At 35.5% G+C, this 19836-nt stretch overlaps 1 protein-coding gene across 8 annotated transcripts in view; it reads right to left on the bottom strand.

The window, feature by feature from the left end:
• Positions 1-1607: 1607 nt before the first annotated feature.
• Positions 1608-19836, bottom strand: part of LOC116463473 (Golgi-associated kinase 1B) — a 257534-nt gene continuing 239305 nt past the window's right edge. For all 8 annotated transcript variants that reach the window (XM_058434661.1, XM_058434666.1, XM_058434662.1 and 5 more), the window contains 2 exons: positions 5761-5987; positions 1608-2589 (listed from right to left, as the gene is read on the bottom strand). In XM_058434661.1, coding sequence (XP_058290644.1) covers positions 2382-2589; positions 5761-5987 — 435 coding nt within the window. In that variant the 3' untranslated portion in view covers positions 1608-2381. The remainder of the gene's footprint in view (positions 2590-5760; positions 5988-19836) is intronic.

Below are 19836 nucleotides of genomic sequence, written 5' to 3'. Positions count from 1 at the left end.
TTATGTGAATGAAACCACAGCATAATCGGAGTGCATTCAAAATGCACAGAGTATTCTCATTGTTTCAATAAGACAAAAGAGAACATTACCTATTAGAATTAAAAGCCTGGCCTTCAGCTATCCAGTAGTCAAAAATAATTCATCACGAATTACTCATTGATTACAAAACAAAATTGTTAAAAAGCAAAGGTGACTAAAATAAACATGTTGCTGGGCCTTTCGTTTAATAAGCATTTTGGAATAACTGGAGGCAAATAAACAAAGTTAAACTCTCATGTGGGAAGACCAGGCTGCCCAACAGCATTGTAGCTTGAGACTCAAAGTTTAAGCCGGCTTCTAAAAAGCCTGTTAGTCCTACCATCAATATGATAAATTTGGATCAAGATGGTAAAAAAAAAAAAAAAAAAAGTTTTAAGCAGTAAAAATGCAAATACGCCACCTTGGTAAGACAAGATGTCAGGCAACTTGCCAAAAGAGTTATTTCAAGTCAGTGGCTCAAAGTAGAATTCCAGTCTCTAAACTTTCGTTAGGCTAATTTTCATTAAGAGGATGATTTATAAGAGAAGAAAAGGATCTTAAAAATCCCAGAGACAGTGAGTAAAAGTGGAGACTCAAAAGAGCCAAGGAGTACTATAAATCTGTAGAAGCAGAGGGAGGCACTCAGGTCAATAGAGGGAAAATTGAAGAGGAAGATAATCCAAAGCTCAACTGTCCAGGGGGTAAGCACAGCCCATAAAGGTGCTAAAAGTAGTACATGAATGTGAGCCTAGAAAAGCTACAATTAGATTTTCAAATGATCTCTCTCTCGTTGGTCCATCTTCTCTTATACTTAAAACATTATTTTGACATTTTGTTCTACAATTGTATCAATTAGATCTATAGATTTTTTCCAAGTCTAGCCTCTATTGTAATGTTGTTAGTAGTTCCCTTTCACACAGATATTGAGTTACCCTTGACCAGAACAAAGAAAATGTGGTGTATTTTAGCAATAACAGACGTAACTGTGAAAAGACAGGAGAGAATGTATTATAAACATTCTCAAATTGTATTTTTAAACTTTCAGGAAATGAAAAAGTCACAAATTGAACTTTTAAATAAGGAGTAGGATGTGTAAGGGCAGGAGGGTAATGGTAATCTATTCTGAATTTGAAACTCTATGTGAATATCTACCATATGTGATGATCTTGGATATTTGCAAAGGACATAAAGATGCAACACATGAACCTGATTTGTCCGTCTTCCAATCTGATTTAAAAAGTGTTAGAAGGAGTTTGGAGATGATTATTTGAGGCTTGATATTGTCCAAATTTACTGTTTTAGTTCTAGTCATGAGGAAAATTGATCAGAGGCAAGTTTTAACTTATTTTGTTCATATTACTCATGTTGAAATAAGCCAGATAATATATTGAAACATACTCAATATTTGGACCAATTCCCAATATCTGGGCAGTAACCATCAAATCAAATTAAATATAACTACATAGAACAAATTTTAAGGAATTTACTATTATTAATAAAATATACATAAATTATATTACACTGTTTGTAAAAGTAACAAAATTTTTAAGAGACATCCATTTAAAAATGATACTCTTTAAGTACATTTTCAGATAGGTAACTTCATACTTTAGAATTATTTAATTTCTCAGCCACTAGATACAAATTGGACCAAAATAGAGAGAGTAAAACTCTTTAACATATAAATTGTCAGATGTGAATGATTTCCATAGGGGTAACAAAATAAATTTCTAAAAAGGAATGGAAAATATGATTCTTGTACTTAAATTGCTGATTATTTACAGACACAATAGAAAACATACTGGTGATTTTGCAAATAAACCAGCATTTCTGTTTAAATGTATGGTCAGCTCTGATGCTCTTGCAGGCTGTGGGTCTCTGTTCCAATGTAGAGTTGCCTCGGGGTAGTGTAGAGACTGCTCTATGTTAACAATCAGCAACAGAAAAACGTCAAGAATCATTCCCATTAGTATTTGGTCAGAACAGTCAAAATGGAACAAAATATGGTTTATTAATGGAGTCAGTACCTCTGGTTTGCATTTTTCTATTAAACAACATGACAAATGTTTTCAAAACTTAGCTAGAATAATAACTGAAACTTCTGTTGTCAGATGTTCAGACTCACACATAGCATGATGTTAGAGAAAAATATAAACAAATATTTCTCTAGTTTGTTTTTCAAAACTGTTTTAAGTACGCATACAGTGCTCAGTCCCATTATAGCTACTTGGTTAAAGTCGTTTATTTTATGTATTCATCTACAGTGCCTCATTGCTAAATGGGCTTGAGGTTGATGTGCTTGATTTAAAAACAAAACCAAAAATGCATAAATATATCTAACACCCTAGCCAGAGATTCTTTTGTCATTCATTCATAGGTAATACTTTGACCCCATGTGCATTGATATAGGTGATAAGAATTTTGGCTCTGTGTTCTATTACATCGATAAGCTTTTCAATTCCTTGTCTACCTCCTTGACTTTCCCAGTACACTTTATCAAGAAACAGAGACTGAAGAAGTTTCTGCCGTAAGTGCTGGCTCTTCAAAACAGAAACTGCAGAAGCAGGAAACCTGAAAAGATAAAATGATATTTCAATCTTAGTAATTGCTTGGGAACAGTACTCCTTACCCAACTGTCCTGCCTTTCATTAATCTCACATAAATCACACTAACAAATGGTATCTTTGAGAACCAAAACATTTTTGTCACTGCCAAGGGGACACTTCTCTTAATAATAATATACTAGAAGAAAGTGTTTCCAGTGAACTGAATATTCTACACCATTCAGAACATGACAGACATCTTACTTAAGTTCATTCTGTACAGTCAAACAAAGGCATGGAATTGGAAAGGATTCTATTAGACTGGCAGAAATACTTTTCTTAGTCTTAGGCTCATTTCACCTGTGGAAACCTCTTTAATCTGTCAAGTAGAACGGTATCCTCAGATGTGTCAAGGTGGGATTTTACGCAAGAAAATATGAGAGACAAATTGATAATGACAACTTCAATAAAGTATTCTGCCTGAATAGAAGTTACACAACTGAATTTATGTGAAATAATAAAAAATGTGGGTACTAAAATGAGATAAGATTCATTCAAAAACATCAAATTAAAGAAAGAATTGTCTTTGAGTCATACTTCTGGAACTCTGAGGATTTAGGATCATTTTATTTAACTGGAGTATTAAGATGTTTTCAAATAAATTTAGCAAAACTCAAGTTTCAGAGAAAAGTTTTAGTTCCATAATGAAAGTCTCTCTGGAAAACCTAAGACCAATTTAGAGGGGTCTTTGCTGAATTACCTTAAAAGAATGCACTGTGCTTGCTTTTCTTGGTTTAGAAAGTAGAAAGCCAGAAGTCCAGTATATACATTATCTGAAGGACTTAGCAAAATTTCTAGATCAAAAACATAAGTAATATTTTGCTAAATCCCAAATTTGACATTTCTCAGCTTTCATTAAAATGCTGATAAAAACACAGTAAAAATATTGTTTTAAGAGTACATTTCTAATAAACTCAGTTATACCTCAAAAACTATAGTAAGAACATATATACTTGCTTAAAGAGTACACTTTGCCAGAAATTTCAGGCCTTCTAAGCACCTCTTCCAAATTTCAATGGAGCACAATGGAGATGGCACAGAGGGTGCCCGAAAGCCAAGGATCAGGTGCTCTAGCAGTTCTGATGCTGCAGAAAGAACAAAGGCCACAGCGCTGGACATGCTTAATGCGTGTGAGGAAGTGTGGAATGAAAGAATGTTTATAAGATGCTCTGAGTTCCCTGAAGACATTACTATGTAGTTTAGGGCCTAACCTTTAGGGGCTCTAGTATTAAGTAGCATTTTTGCTTTATGAAGTATTAATAATCCATGAATTGTCAATTCTATAGCCCTTCAACTAATTTAGCTGTAGCAGAATGTATGAGATGAAATCGTTAAAACCATTGGATCTCCTTAGTGGCTAATCCTTTTCATAAAGGAAAGCAAAAATATTACCTGTCTCTGCACTACATTGATATAATAGTAGGAATATTCAATGCATAAATCGGGGATTAGAAAAGCCTTCATTTTTGCTTTTCAATGTGTGAATTATATTTTCAAAGAAGATTTAACTTCAAACCCATTACTCCTCATAATGCATTTAAACGTAAATCTTCTTTGAAAGAAGAAATAAAGATATTCACATTTACATGAATATATGAAATGGATGGACTGTATTCTTCAGGCACTGCTAATTCTAAGAGGGAATTTAGGGATTCAAGAAGACCCTGTAATATCACCTTAGTAAGTGATGTCTTAGGAAAGTAAATTTTCCCATACATAAAATTTCCTTAGCTTAAAAGAGAGGACCTGCCACATATCCTGCCTTCAATCCACAAAGAGATGTGAGAAACAAGTGTCAATAGGGCAGGACCCGGCAAAAACTTATAAAATCGTGTCTCATAAAACTCTCACAGGAACAGTATTGCTCTTAATGCTAAAGTACATAAAATCCACACCACGTAAGTCATAGTGTTTAGGAAGAATGATTGAAATATGCTCCAGAATATTATTAACAAGAGTAATGGTAACAGAGCACACCACAGTTACTACAGAAATAACACCACAGTTATTACAGAAAAAAAAATACTGGACTTGGATTTGGAAGACTTGGGTTCTAACCTCAATTTTAGGCTTGTTCATGCTTTCCAGCAGTCACCTAGCTTCACACAGCTGGTTACCTATTTTACCAATGAACCCTCTATTTTTAGGTCTCCAACCTACCGCAGTCTCTTAGTCAATCTGATTTCTGACTAAGATGGGAAGTATGGAGAGTGGCTCTGCCCACTATGCGGTGCAGCTTGAAATCCAGCCACAATTTCCACTGCTGGGGTTGAACAGCTCATGCTTTATAGCTGGGTTCTTGCCATTACTAAATGTCTTAATTTCCTTTATTTCCTATAGATGTATGATCAAGTTTGCCATGAGCAACCACTGTGTTTTAACTTCTGCATTGCAGAACTCCTTCTTTGGTTCCCTCTCCACTCTGCATTCTTTCTGAGTCTTGCCGGATGACCCCAGATCTTTGAGGTCTTCCCTGAATTCTTGGTCAACCCTATGTAAATAAATAATTCTTCCGTAACTAGCCTCCATAATCCCTCTCTTTCAGGTGTTAGATACTTTTCCCCTTAATCTATGTCTCCTCGAAGGATTTCAAAATGCTGAAAAATCCTCCTGCTGAATTCAACAGCCAGCTTTCCTTTGAGACTATGCCTTACTTACCAGATTGGCTGTCATTTTCCACTGCATTCATAAAAGTCACTTGAGTTCATTATGAATTTGGACATTCTGCCATGTCAATATTTGCACGTCTATTAGTTCTTCCCATGTCCTATCTTATGCCTAATAATGGAGCCTCTGCCACCTGCTTATCCCTGCTCTGCCAAATCCTATGCCAGAGGTCCCTGCATTCTTCCAACAAAAACCACATGGATTTTCACAATGAGAACCAAGCAACATCATGAATGTGAAATGTAGCATGCACTTTGCAGGCGGTATTGGTTGTTGATAGAGGTGCCATGGCTGCACTCTGGTTCTGTTCTTCTTGGGTTTGTTTCCCTTCTTGGGTCTCCATTCCCAGATTCCACATTCACAATTATTTTCAAGGGTTAAAATGATCAGACGTAAGATGTGAGTTTTCTCAGAACCTTGCTACTTATCTAACATAAATGTGATGTCCTGCAGATGTTACTATAAAACTTACTCTTTGATGCCTTCTAACAATTTGAAGTTTAAGTTATCTTCACTCCTGTCAAAGAAACCCTTGTTGTCTATAAAAACCAAATGCCTTGGGTCATGCTTTCGCTGGATAATGTGTGCTAGAGCCACAGAACCTTGGTCATCACATTTTGGCCTCAATCCATTCTGTACACAGGCATCTTCCTTGCGAGGTCTGAATCCACAGCAATTTGTATCTAAGCGATTATAAATCTGTAAATGGAAAACACAAAATCCAAGATGCTGAGTGAAAACAAAACTTGGGAAAGTTACAAGATTTTCAAAGACCAGTGCTTTCTGAATAGCTGACTTGCCAGAATCTAAGAGGGCCAGGCTCATTTAATTAAAGGCAACTGTCAGAACAAGTCCAAGGTTCATATCCTTCTGACTCAGTCATAGTTATAAGCATTTCCAGCTTCTGCTAATAGATCCAAAGTCAGATTATCCAAGTTAGGCATCTCCACCCTAAATATTCAAAGTTCCCACTGACATCACATACAGACACATGGCCAGCAGAACCTCTGACTCCATGCGCGACAGAAGAAACACCATTGTACTTCTATGTGTGTGGAAGGCTCTGTCTTGTTTTCTCCCTCAGGTGGCTTATGGGAAATTGGAGTTACTTCATTGCCACAAAAAGTTTATTGCATCCCCTACCCTATCTGGACTTCAGTATTACAGTAATCTAACTTGAAATTACATAGAAGAGATACACCTAATGCTAAATGACGAGTTAATGGGTGCAGCATACCAACATGGCACATGGATACATATGTAACAAACCTGCACACTGTGCACATGTACCCTAAAACTTAAAGTACAATAAAAAAAAAAGAAATTACATAGAAGAAATCTGTTGAAAAGATGTGAGACCCAATCATAAAACCTAAAAGCACTATCAAAATGGAGGCCATAGCTAGATTCTAAACAAGTGAACAAAATGGGCCTACTGAAGTTTATTATAGGAGTTAAGGATACCACCCTATAGAAGAGGGTAACCAGATTAATTAGAAAAAGAAGAACTCTTTAATTCCATTTCCTTTGGGCAAGGAAAGAAATAATATTTATGAATCAGGTAAAATAAAGCCTGGGCAAAGAAATTAGATAAATTTAAGTCAAATCTCTGTTTTCACACTTCTGAGCTCTGCAACCTTGTGTAGATTCCTTTTCATCACTGACTCTCAATTTAAATGCCTGAGTAACAGGAATGATACTCTTTACCTTGAACACCTGGTAGAAAGATTGATGAAAATATGTGTACACCCTCTGTCCCTGTCCCAAGCATCTATAAGACACTCAAAAAATGAAAACTACTGTTGCCCTTGTTGAAACACACCTACATACCATCCAAAGTTATTTATCTCAAAACAAGCTTCTAAGACAAAGAGTAATTTATCCATTTTTTTTTATTTATTTTTATTTTTATTTTTATTTTTTATTTTTTGAGAAGGAGTCTCACTCTTTCACCCAGGCTGGAGTGCAGTGGCGCAATCTCGGCTCACTGCAGGCTCCGCCCCCCGGGGTTCAAGCCATTCTCCTGCCTCAGCCTCCCGCGTAGCTGGGACTACAGGCGCCCGCCACCTCGCCCGGCTAATTTTTTGTATTTTTTTAATAGAGACGGGGTTTCACCATGTTAGCCAGGATGGTCTCAATCTCCTGACCTCGTGATCGCCCGCCTTGGCCTCCCAAAGTGCTGGGATTACAGGCGTGAGCCACCACGCCCGGCTCTATCCATTTTAAATGAAGAAAAATTCAGCCTTAGAGACATTAAGTAACCTGCCCTGGGTAGAATATTAGTAAGTAAGTAGCAAAGTTAGGATTTAGACATAGATTTGTTTGCCTCCAAAATTCCACGATTTTTTTCCCCAGTACATAATATTGAATGGTTTTAGGCTAACTAGTCAAAAGATGGCTAGACAGACACTGCCACTTTTATTCTTTTGGTATTAAATTCCCATCTTTTTCTCGTCCTCCTGTGCTTCTGCAGCTCCCATGGAGCTGTCTAGGAGACCAGCTGCTTAGAAAGGGGTGCAGAAAAGCAGTGCCAAAATTTAGCCTACTTTGGAATGACCATTTATTCATTTATCCAACAAACACTTATTGAACATCTTCTACATCCTATCAGTGAGCTAGGCACCAAGGCAAATGTTGCCCATGGTCAGCACCTCTCCATCATTACCACTTCCAGTGGAAATTGAAATGGTTATTTAGTTTTCCTTTGCTACCAGAGCAAGCTTCAAGAACTGGATAAAGGACTTTCTTCTCTGTTTTCTGTATGTAAATGGACTTTGTATCAAATAGCTTGCTTGAGATCAAGGATCGTAAGAGAAGTTAGCATAAGCCAATTTTCTATGAAGTTTATGTAAAGCTGGTCGCATGAGTGGCAAGCGAGCGACCAAGCATTTGCACCAGTCAAAGGGTGCACTGCTGGCCTAGAAACAGTCACAGAAAAGGAGGGTTCTGTCAAGATTGGTTCCAAGTCACTGATCCATGGGACCATAAGTCTAACCCATAGTTTATCCAAAAAGTCACACAGGCTGACTCCAGGGAACAGTAAGTTACCACTGCTTGTTAATGTATATTTGATTGACATGAGAATAAGAAGGTTTCCCAAAGGTGAGCAAGAGTGCCCCAAACAAATCACTGTAGGTTAGAATAGCACATTAAATTAAAAAAGCACAAATTAGAAACTTTTAGAAAACTTTATTGAGCCCTTCTCAATTTCAGTCATTTTATGCAGTACCTTCACTGACTGAATATAAGAGAAATCAAATGATATAAAAAAGACTGCATCTGATTGCCAATTATTTAAGTTCAGGTCAGAAAGAACATGAAAACTAACTTTTCTATAAGCTGCTTCCCTGATCACCCTTTTTTTAAATACACATTAACTAATGATTCTCAAAGAATCTGTATACCATTTTATCATCATCATTGTTTTATCTAGTTACATTAACATTAAAAATAAAAAAACTTAAATCTTATTTAATTTTGACTACAACATCAAAGTCTATTATATTGGACATATGTGTTTTGAATATAACCCATAAAGAAAACGCTACCAAACATTTCTTAAATGCTTCTTCAAACCCCAAGTTCTTCCATCATTGTGGATGTCATAATAGTGGGGAAAAGACTAAGATACATAACTACATTTGTACTGTTTCTATAACAAAACCATGAATATCATATATTTATGTTAAATAATAAGCTCTTTAGAGATAAGGCCCTTTCAGTACTTCTGTAAACATTATATTTTTCTATTTTTAAACTACACAAAAGCATTAAAGTTAAAGTTTGAAAAGATTGATTTAGATCATCTTTTTATTGCCTTACCAACATTAGATTGTTTGCTACAGTGTACTTTTAAAGTACTTCGTCTGATCTAATTTTGAATCACTCAACAGTCTGTGATGATTTCACCACCTCCCTGACAGACTGTTGTACCATTCAGATCTAAGAGACATTATTACTGAAAACAGGTGTGTGTGTTCGGCCCAACTTCTCTTACAGAAAATGTTGCCACTCATTTTTTTTCAGATCTACATATGTAGTTGATGCGCATGTGTGTGTGTGTGTGTGTGTGTGTGTGTGTGTGCAAACACTGTGTGTACACCTACAGATGTAAAATCAGCTGTAAGGTCTCAAATAATCTAGGTTTTGTTTTCCTTATCCTCCAACTATAGTAAATTATGTCTTTGTATTATTGCCCTTGTCTAGCAAGGGCTTATGTACCTCTTAATTCATGTTCTCTAGCTCTTCTCAGAATTTTGTTTACAGGGTTCCTTTTGAATTCACGTTCAATATACCAAAAATAACTTGACCACAAAAACATAATGTACTCCCTTAAATTCAGTGCCATTTTGTTAGGCAGTTAATTTAGTTTTCTATCGAGCATATTTATGCTTACTTTTAAGACAGCTTATCTATTTTTTTAAAGCCTAATAAAGCATATCCTACATAGCTATGAATCCATAATATGGTTTTAATATATTTGTTTAGCGCATACATTAAAACAATCACTTAACTACTGCATGATTAAACACTGTAGTGCACATCTACGTGTCTGTGTAGGTAATTATCCTACAAAGAAGGCTATTTGGAGATACATTTTGTCAGCTAAGCAATAGTGAGTGTTAGTCCTCATTATTGCTGCTTGTTCAAATTCACATCTTATTCTTTAAAACAGGAATATCTTTTCCAAAACTAATCTTCTGCATCTTAAAATACTGCCAATCACCAGTTTCCATAAAATGAGTCTTTCCTTTCTTAGGAAAATACATCTTTTCAATGTTTACCTAACTAAAATTATACTCAGAAAAACCCAGGTGTTCCAGCCAAATTTTTTGGTGGTGGTGATGGAATATTTTTAGATATATTTCCTTCTTGTAAATTTTTTTTTAAATTCCATTTTCCTTTGGTAGTTAGTTTTGCCTGTAGGAAAAAAGCATCTCATGAGTGATTCAACTTACGCTTGCAGCACCTACACAAGGATGCCTCTGCAGCACTGTCCTAGTTCCCCAAAACCCATTAGAAATCTGAAGAAACCTAAAGATGTTCCATCCCTATGCACACTACCACACCAGCTATGTCTTCAAAAATGGGTCTATCAAGAAATTGTGTCAGTTTCTTCATATCTTCTTTTTCCTCAAAACAATATGATTAAATCACTAATTTCAGGCAATGCTTGGATGAAGGCAATAAAAAGTACTATATCTTGGCCGGGCATGCTGTCTCATGCCTGTAATCCCAGCACTTTGGGAGGCTGAGGTGGGCGGGTCACGAGGTCAGGAGTTTGAGACCAGCCTGGCCAACATGGTGAAACCCCGTCTCTACTAAAGATACAAAAAAAATTAGCTGGGCGTGGTGGCACACACCTGTAATCCCAGCTACTCAGGAGGCTGAGGCAGGCGAATCACTTGAACCCAGGAAGCGGAGGTTGCAGTAAGCTGAGATCACCCCATTGCACTCCAGCGTGGGTGACAGGGTGAGACTCCGTCTCAAAAAAAAAAAAAAAGTACTATATTTTTATTTTATTTATATATATAAAATGCTGCTAATATTAATAATAAAAATATTAATAGCAGTTTTACATTGAGTGTTTAGTATGTGCCAGGAACTGTATACTTAATGCTTCACATGTATTATTTCATTTAATCCTCATAGTAACCTTAAGACATAGGTGATACCAATAGTCTCATTAGACAAATGAAGAAACTGAGGCAAAAAAGGACTGGTTGACCTCCCCAAGGCCCCTCAACTCCTAAATGACAGAACTCAGGATTCCAGTCCAGGTATCTACAGCTTTAAAGTCCATGCTCTTATCCATCCTGATTGTATCTCTCAGGGGTGGTCTCCAAAATGATACTGCAAAAAGGAGGTGTATTTGTGTAGAGTGTTAAATGATATGGAATTTAAAATATTAGTTATAAAGGTTTCATCAGAAATACAAAGAACTTCAGTAGGATTTCAGAGAAAAACTCATGAAGGAGATGACATTACGGTTAAATTTTAAGAGCCAGGAAGTGTTAGCTAAAAACCAGGCAAAGGCATGGAAGTAAGAAATCCAAAGGCATCTTTAGAGATACAATGAGTGTATTTGGCCAGTGCTTCTCTATGTGGACTACTGTTTTGTTAAAAAAAATGATTAATCATTAGAGAAATAAAATTTTTGAAATGGAAAATTTCAGATAAACATCTTGTTAGATTCAGCAGACAAAATTATTCTATCAAATTATTATCAAAGTTTCTAAATGCTTACTTGTAACTTTGCATTATCTCATGATGAACTGGTATGAAGTGGCATGGGTCCTTGGATCATACTTTGAGTAGCGCAGTAGGAGACCACATTACTGAGAGTAAGGGGAACATTAGGGCAGGTAGTCAGAGAGAAAGGCGAAGAAGAGTATTGTTAGCTAGGTGCAGTTATGTGCACCTACAGTCCCAGCTACTCAAGAGGCTGAGGCAGGAGGATCGCTTGAGCCCAGGAGTTCAAATCGAGCCTGGGCAACATAGCAGGACCCCATCCCCCCACCTCCCAAAAAACGCACTGTGCCTATTAAAAAAAAAAAAAAAAAAGCTAAAAATGTTTTATGTGTCTGCAAGTTTCATTTTTATTTTCTCATGCAGAGCTGGAAGAAAGGTTGAAGGCAAGGGGGTAGGGCATCAGGTGAAAACATTAAAAGAATGAAAACTAAAGGGAACACAGGCAGAATGTACTTGACAGCTAAAAACAGGGCAAAATGAGGATGTTCTTCCTAACATAGGAAATCCCCATCACCCATTATTCTCATTCAAATCTGTTAGTGAAATTAGAGAAACCTCTGTTTTTCCACCTCTGTTTTCCACCTCTTTAAGGGTCTAAGTGAGGGTATAATCACAAGTGTGTATGTAGGTGTGTGTGTTTCTGGTTTAGTAAGTCAGCATCTTAAGATCCTCATCATCTCTTTTCAAATGATTTGTTTTTAGCATTTAAAAACTGCATCTTTAGAAAGAAGAATGCATATGAGAGAGAAAGTATAAATATGCAATAAGACATGTAATTGGTGGAATTTAACATTCACCATAGTAATTCACCCAATGCCTAGCACATAGTAGGTACTCAATAAATGTTTGTTATTGAATGAACCCTGCTGAAAGTTGGCACCCACTTTGTATTTGGCTATTTACAATGCTCCTTCAAAGCACTGTTTTGTATTGGGAAGAGTCAAATAAACAAAATGATGGTGGCTTACCAAGATAATGGATTTTTTTTAAATGTAGCATACACTGAATAAAGTGCTACAAATAATTCCAAATAATGGAATGGCCTGTGCTTGTTATATGCTTTTGGTTAGTTTCTTTATGTGGGTTTAAATTAACTAACCATGGATAATGAATTCTCATATCTCACAGAGGGTCTGCCATAATGCCATGTATGTAATAGGCATTCAATAAATACTTACTAGGCAGGTTGACAGAAATAACCAAAGGAAATGCTTTTCTATAATTAGCAGTTTTCTGGAAGATTTCTTTCAATCCAAGTTACCTCATTGGATATCTCATTTAGAAAAAAGTTCCATTTTCAACAATTATTTTAATTATTTCAAAAACGGAAAAAGACAATGAGAATTGTTATCATTATCAGCACCCCTTCAGACAGACAGATACAAAAACACATGGACTTATTTGTTTACCAGCTAATAACTTACACTAGAAAATCCCTTTACATGAGCTTGTCTTGATGAAAACCATTGTATGGTTGCCATATTATCAGTAGAGCTAGAGTTGGCCCCATATAGTCTAATGAGTGTATAAAGGGACACTAGATTGTAGCGAATGCAACCTCAGACAAATCCCACAATCCCATGGCACTTGTTAATATAGACACAGCCTCATACTTGGGGAGCTATACAAAGCAAAAGCCCACAGTATTCCCCCCGCTCCACCCTCGCCAGCACCTGTATCACCTGGGAACTCTCACCGCATAAAATAATGAATTTCATTTTTGTTCTCTGCTGCCATGACAACAGGTGCCTATTAAATTAGCGAGAATGCATATGTGACTCGAAGAGCAGTTGATGCATGAAAAGAAATGTAAAAATAGTCTGCAATATAGAAATCTAACAATGGGCATAGGCTCCTTTGTGCCTCTGCCTCTGTAAAGAGCATTCATTGCTCTACTCCACCTCTACTTTCGAATTCCGTGTTTAAAAATAAATGTCAGTGTATACCAATCCAGGGAAGAATCTCTAGTTTCTTCCACATTAATTAATAAATGACACGTAATGACACATTATTTCTTTATGTACGAGTAAAAATATTCTAAGGTTATTATACATTTGGATCGATTTCTATAGATGTAATGTTTAAAATCCATATACTGCACCTCTCAATAAGAACCAGAAGCCAAACATCACAATGCCACAGAAAGACTGGAGTCGCCAGGCAAGCAACAATCTATTTTTGGAGAAAGAAAATTTATGTTCTATAATTTGCACAAGCAGAGATACATGAAAATAGTCTCTGTCAAAGACACATCCATTTTCCTGTAAGGATTTAAAAAGAACACTCAGACTAAAAAAAAAAAAAATTTTTGCATTTTATGAAATTCTGATTTATAGAATGAATTGCTATTAAGCAATAAATTTAACATGGAAATGAAATAACCTTATTGTAATAAAATTTTTAAATGCTTTTCTTCAGTGAAGTAAAGTACTACTATTTGGAACTAAATCTATAAAATAGAATTAGAAATAAGTAAAACGTGTTCATTTACATCTGAAGGAATAGTATCACTGAAAACCTTTTTTTGCTGAACTCGACGTGTATTACTTTTCTTATTAACATAGTATTTCTGTCAATTTTTTTCTATAATATAGATTTTTAAAGGAAAATGACAAAAATAAGTAAAGATAAGCTAAATTACTATATTAAAACTCAGTTTTGGTTATGGTTAACAGAACCTAATGCAACAAACAAGTCTAATAGCCATTTTAACATATTTGTTATAAAAATCAGTTCTCTTTTGAAAAAATAAATTAATTTTGGCAGCCTAATTATTTTCTGGCCACTAAAAATAAATTTTGCTTTTATGAATTAAACTTTTCTTAAAAATTACTTTTACGTATACATATAGAATTTTCCATTCTATGTTTCTATGCTTCTTGGGTTAGAAAATAGCTACAAAATCAAACCCTTTATATAACCTGGCTAAAATATTTCAGAACACTGCTAAAGCACTTTACATTAAAAGTTCCTAATCATCAAAATAATCCAGAATGGTATATATTTTTCCCATATTACAACTGAAGAAAAACGTTCAGAGAGGATAGCAACCTGCCTAAGGAGATAAAACGAGTGACTCGTGTGGATTTCAAAAGACATCCGCCTGCCTACCACGATACTTCCCCTGCTAGAAAAGACAAAGTTCTTGCTTTCATGAAGATTACAACTTAATGCCTCTAAGTATGATTCACTGGGTATTCTCTATAGCAACCAGCATTATACTTTATACAGTGCAGGTATTTTATAAATATTTGTTGAAAGAAATCAAAGAACGCATACCAGCTCCACTCAGCTCACCCATTGAAACAGAATGCAGATAGCTATCTACTAAAAGGTCTGTTTTCCCCTACCCATCCTTTTGTGGAAATCTCAAAATCTTAAAATCACAGAATCTTAGAATCACAGAAATGTAATACCTTTGAAGTTACTAGATCTTATATAGACAAAAGGGAGTTTATTTCAGAAAAGATAACCTAGAGCAGTGGTCTTCAAACTTTTGATTTCAGAATTCTTTGACACTCTTAAAAATTACTAAGGACCCCCTAAGAGTAGTCATTTGTGGTTATTTACCATATTAAATGAAAAATTAAAGCCAAGAATTTAAAAAATAAGTATGCATTAAATTTATATAAAAATAATCTATCATATGTTAATATAAATAACATATTTTAAAGGAACTTGCTATACTTTCCAAACAAATGAGAGAAGTGGAATTGTTCTTTCAAGTTAAAATGGCATTTAATGAAAAAAGCAGCTAGTTCAGCTCACAATTCAAACAATTACATAAGTGGTTTCCTCAGGACAACCATTGCACTATGGGATACAGTCAATGTGCTTTACACATTCTCATTTTGTCACGCAGGATATTAAAAGACAGGGACTTACAGGTAGAGATTTTTAAAAATTAATAGATTTTCATTGCTTCAAGAAAAATTTTATGGGAATCTGGAATTTATTTCATGTCCTACTTTTCTTCCTGTGACTGCAATGGCAGTGAAGAGTATGATGACCACTAGTACACTTTGGTGCCTGCCTTTATTCATGCTAAAGCATCAACAGATTTAACCACTACTGCATATATCAACACTGAAAAAGCGAAAAAACAAAGTTCTCAGTATTACTGTGAAAATAGTTTTGCCCTTATGGACTCCCGGAAAGGCACACAAAAACCATGCCCCAAACAGTTCCATTGAACTTGACCATACAACAGTAACAATTCTTGGAAGCTCCATATATCCCTTAGTGATATGTGTCCATAAACATCATGAATATGGTTGGGAAGAGCATGAAACTAATAGAACACTTACCCTATTTTTGCACTGGTTGAACCAGCTCTCACTTAACCCTTAACCCTCTCTGAATATACTTCTTCATTAGCCAATAATGAGTCATAAATTTTAAAAAATACATACAAAAACCATATACATTGAGCCCAATGAGTATCTGCCTGCCCTCTCAGATGTTCCTATGAAAACACTATCACGTTCATTTTTCCAAAACTGTTATATTTGCATCCTACCAGACTTACTCAGAGGCTCAGTGCTTTGACCTCTTGCTTTGCTCGAACATACCCATCAAGGTTGGTTTCAGACTGTCTATGGTTCAATGGCACAGGCTTAGTGAAGAAGCCAATCCCAAAAGCTAGTCTCAGCAATACGTTAAACAATGTTTGAATCTCAAATGGTTATTTATGAAATCACACAGGCTTCCTCAAGTCTCTCATCTTTCTAGCCCAGCTATGTCTATAACTAGACTTACGATTGAAGCATACTAACTATGCACTGATCAATTTCAACATAGTCTAAAAAATTCCCCACAAGGGTGGAAATAAGCAAAAGAGACATAAAATTTAAAAATACATACTGCACTTTTGATTAATAATAAAATTAGAATGAATCCAGCAATGCTCAACTGGTTGTCACTTAGCAATTTGAAATGATAAATATAACATATTTGATCAGACATTTCCTTCTTTAATTCAGACGGATTCAAGAGCAAAGACTTATGTTAACCAATTTTCTAGTGTACATGTTATGCAGATGAGGCTTTAGAACAACAACACCAGCAATCTCTGAGCATGAGTGCTAGATAGCAGGTGGAAAGAATATATTAAGTTCTAGAGGCTTTCAAGCTGGAAGCAGACATATGAGGAATCTATATGTTTCTTAATGGAAGAGATATGCTTTGAGACAAAGATCATTCTGAAAAGGATGTGTACCAGCACTTGTTATAATGATCCATGTTCATTATAGAGGCATAGCTTATGAGATATTCGGCTTCAATAACCAGAATGTATCAGAAAACATTCAGAAGTACCTTCTGGTTATTGAGGACAGGTATCTCATAAGCTATGCCTCTATAATGAACATGGGTCAGGGTGGCTAGGCTATTCTTTTCCTTAAAGTTGCCTTCATGAAAAAATGCTTAAATTATGTGAAGTGAGAGAATGTGATCTTAAGTCAAGTCTCCACTAGAAAAATGATGTTAATGCCCAAAAGGGAGATTCATAGGTCTGTGCCTTTGTATTTACTTTTTTTTTCTCTCTCTTTTTTTTTTTTTGAGACGGAGTCTCACTCTGTTGCCCAGGCTGGAGTGCAGTGGCGCAATCTCGGCTCACTGCAAGCTCCGCCTCCTGGGTTCACGCCATTCTCTGGCCTCAGCTTCCCGAGTAGCTGGGACTACAGGCGCCCGCCACCACGCCAGGCTAATTTTTCTGTATTTTTACTAGAGACGGGGTTTCACTGTGTTAGCCAGGATGGTTTCGATATCCTGACCTCGTGATCACCCCGCCTCAGCCTCCCAAAGTGCTGGGATTACAAGCGTGAGCCACCGTGCCCGGCCGATGTTGTGGTTTCTTACAGCACCAAATACCATAATGAGCAGCTCCACACTGTAGAACATTCAAAGAAAGACCTATATAATCTCTACCACTAAAGGCAGTGGTGAATAGACCATGAACAAGAGTGTGGGGCATATTTAATCAACAGTGGATAGACCAAACTACAACACACACAACATGCATACACACACACACACACACACACACACCGTATGAGGAAATAGTGGCAGACAAGATTGGAAAGTCAGCAAATTAGGTCATGGGATTTATTAAAAGCAATGCTATTTTTTTTCTATATAAACTGTACCCCTGGATAACCAAACAGGACATGAGGTGAAATTTCTCTTTAAAGAAGTAGTCTAACTAATAAGTGAAGAATTAATGATATAATTAATTTTTCAATTCCCAGTGAACTGGTGGATCAATGTGAACATCAATAGCTGCTATTGTCACAAAAAGGACTAACCAGATATGATGTCTTCTGATAAAAGAACACACCACTATCTACAAAGAAGACTTGACAAAATAAATCAAATCTAAATTTGATCATCAATTCGACACCAATCTATAGGGAATATAGACAACGGAAGGGAAAAAGAAAGGGACCACAAAAGTATAACCAGCAAAATCGAGAGTGTGAACTCTACAAAACAAATGATCTGGTTTCTTCAACAAGCTATTGAAAGGGAAGAGAGAAGATATAGAGTTTAGAAGACACACCAACCAATCACAAAGTGTGGGCATTATTTAAATCTTGATTCAAATAAACAAACTGAAATATATGAATGGCACTTATGAAACAAAAATGTGGCCACTGATTGGACACTTGACTAAATCACTGCTCAGTTTTATTTTGGGTGTGATAATAGTAATTTGCTTATGTGTTTTATCTTCTAGTGATACATACTGAAATATTTACAGATGAAATAATATAATGCCAATTATTTTCCTGAAATTAATGTGGATGTGGAAAGTAGATAGAGATAGAGATTTAACAAGCTGGATCATGAGCTGATAATTGTTGAAGCTGAGTGACAGGCACATAGGGGTTTATTATAATATCCTGTCTTCTCTTGCATATGTTTAATTTTCCATAATAATTTTTTGAATTTAAACTTTATTTTCTAATCAAATGGAAGTCTTTCGATATTTTATTTTGCAAGTGGCAATATGATTAAAAGGGGAATAGGAAAGATAAATTCAGCGATGATTTGCACATTAATTGGCAGTTGGGGAAGACTAAAGACCAGGAGATTAGTTAAGAGTCTCTTAGAGCATCTTGATCTACATTGACAAAATTCTGACTGAGGTAACATTAATAGAAATGAAAAGGAAAAAGTGACAGGAATGATTTTGAGGAACATCAAAGTTCGCTGCTACTTGAATATGAAACACCAAGCAGGGAAAGATTAAAAGATGACACAAAAATCTCAAACATGGCATATTTTAAAAATAGTAATGTCATGAATAAAAATAGGCCAGTCAAGACGACAAATTGTTAGGTGATGAGGTAACAAATTTACTTCTAGACATCAAGTTTGAGAGGATGAAGTGACCACTTGCTATTAAAGTAAAATATTGTTTAGCTACACATGCATTAAAAAATATATCCTTTCTGCTGTCTCCTGAAATGTGATGATGTGTTTAAAAATAGTGTCATAAATAAACACCATAATAAAATAATTGAATAGAATAAAAATATAAGTCAAATGTCCTTGTTACTAATATTAAAATAGCCCAAACCCTTCTTTGATAAAATTCTACTTTTTTGTCATGCTTTACCATTTGTTTACATTATTCCCTGCAAAAAAAATTCATGTTCCTTGATATCATAAGTAGATCTGTATATGTACTTATTTTACATCACTTTCCCTGTCTCTACACATCTAAACATATAAAGCAATGAACACATCATAGGTGCCCAATAAATACCAAGTTTTCTGGCCAATATGCTCACTTATTGCAAGTAGTACTCAGAAGAATAAGATTGTAATGTTGCCAGAAAATTTGGAAAGTCTTCTGAAGCTTCCTTAAGTAAGATAACATCATTATTTTATTAAGTAGTATCATTAATTATCTTAAGAAACATCATCCATACTGAAATAATTTCTCCTAGTGACAAACTATGGAAATATATAAGTAGAAACTGTGTCTAAGTCAGACTTTTGAATTTCATTTATGACAAACCTAGTTGTATACTATTAAAAGTCTGTAATAACCACAATACCATTCAGTGCTTAGCATGTCCATACCTGAAAATTTGGAATTTGTCATTTTTAATCCCTAGCATCATACATTCCCATATCCTTTACCTTAGTAAGTGATTCCTTGTGACCAAGTGAACCACTCTAATTACCTCCATAAAAAGAAATTGGGAAGATGCCTCAAAAACAATAAAAAGCGGAAATATATTGTTCTCTAAACCCTCTGATTCTTGATAGTTTTTGCTCCCTAGAT

Source organism: Hylobates moloch, unplaced genomic scaffold, assembly GCF_009828535.3.
Source record: "Hylobates moloch isolate HMO894 unplaced genomic scaffold, HMol_V3 SCAFFOLD_38, whole genome shotgun sequence".
Taxonomy (NCBI): Eukaryota; Metazoa; Chordata; class Mammalia; order Primates; family Hylobatidae; genus Hylobates; species Hylobates moloch.
Note: the sequence above shows the minus strand (reverse complement) of the source record. Positions and strands in the feature narration are given on the sequence as shown.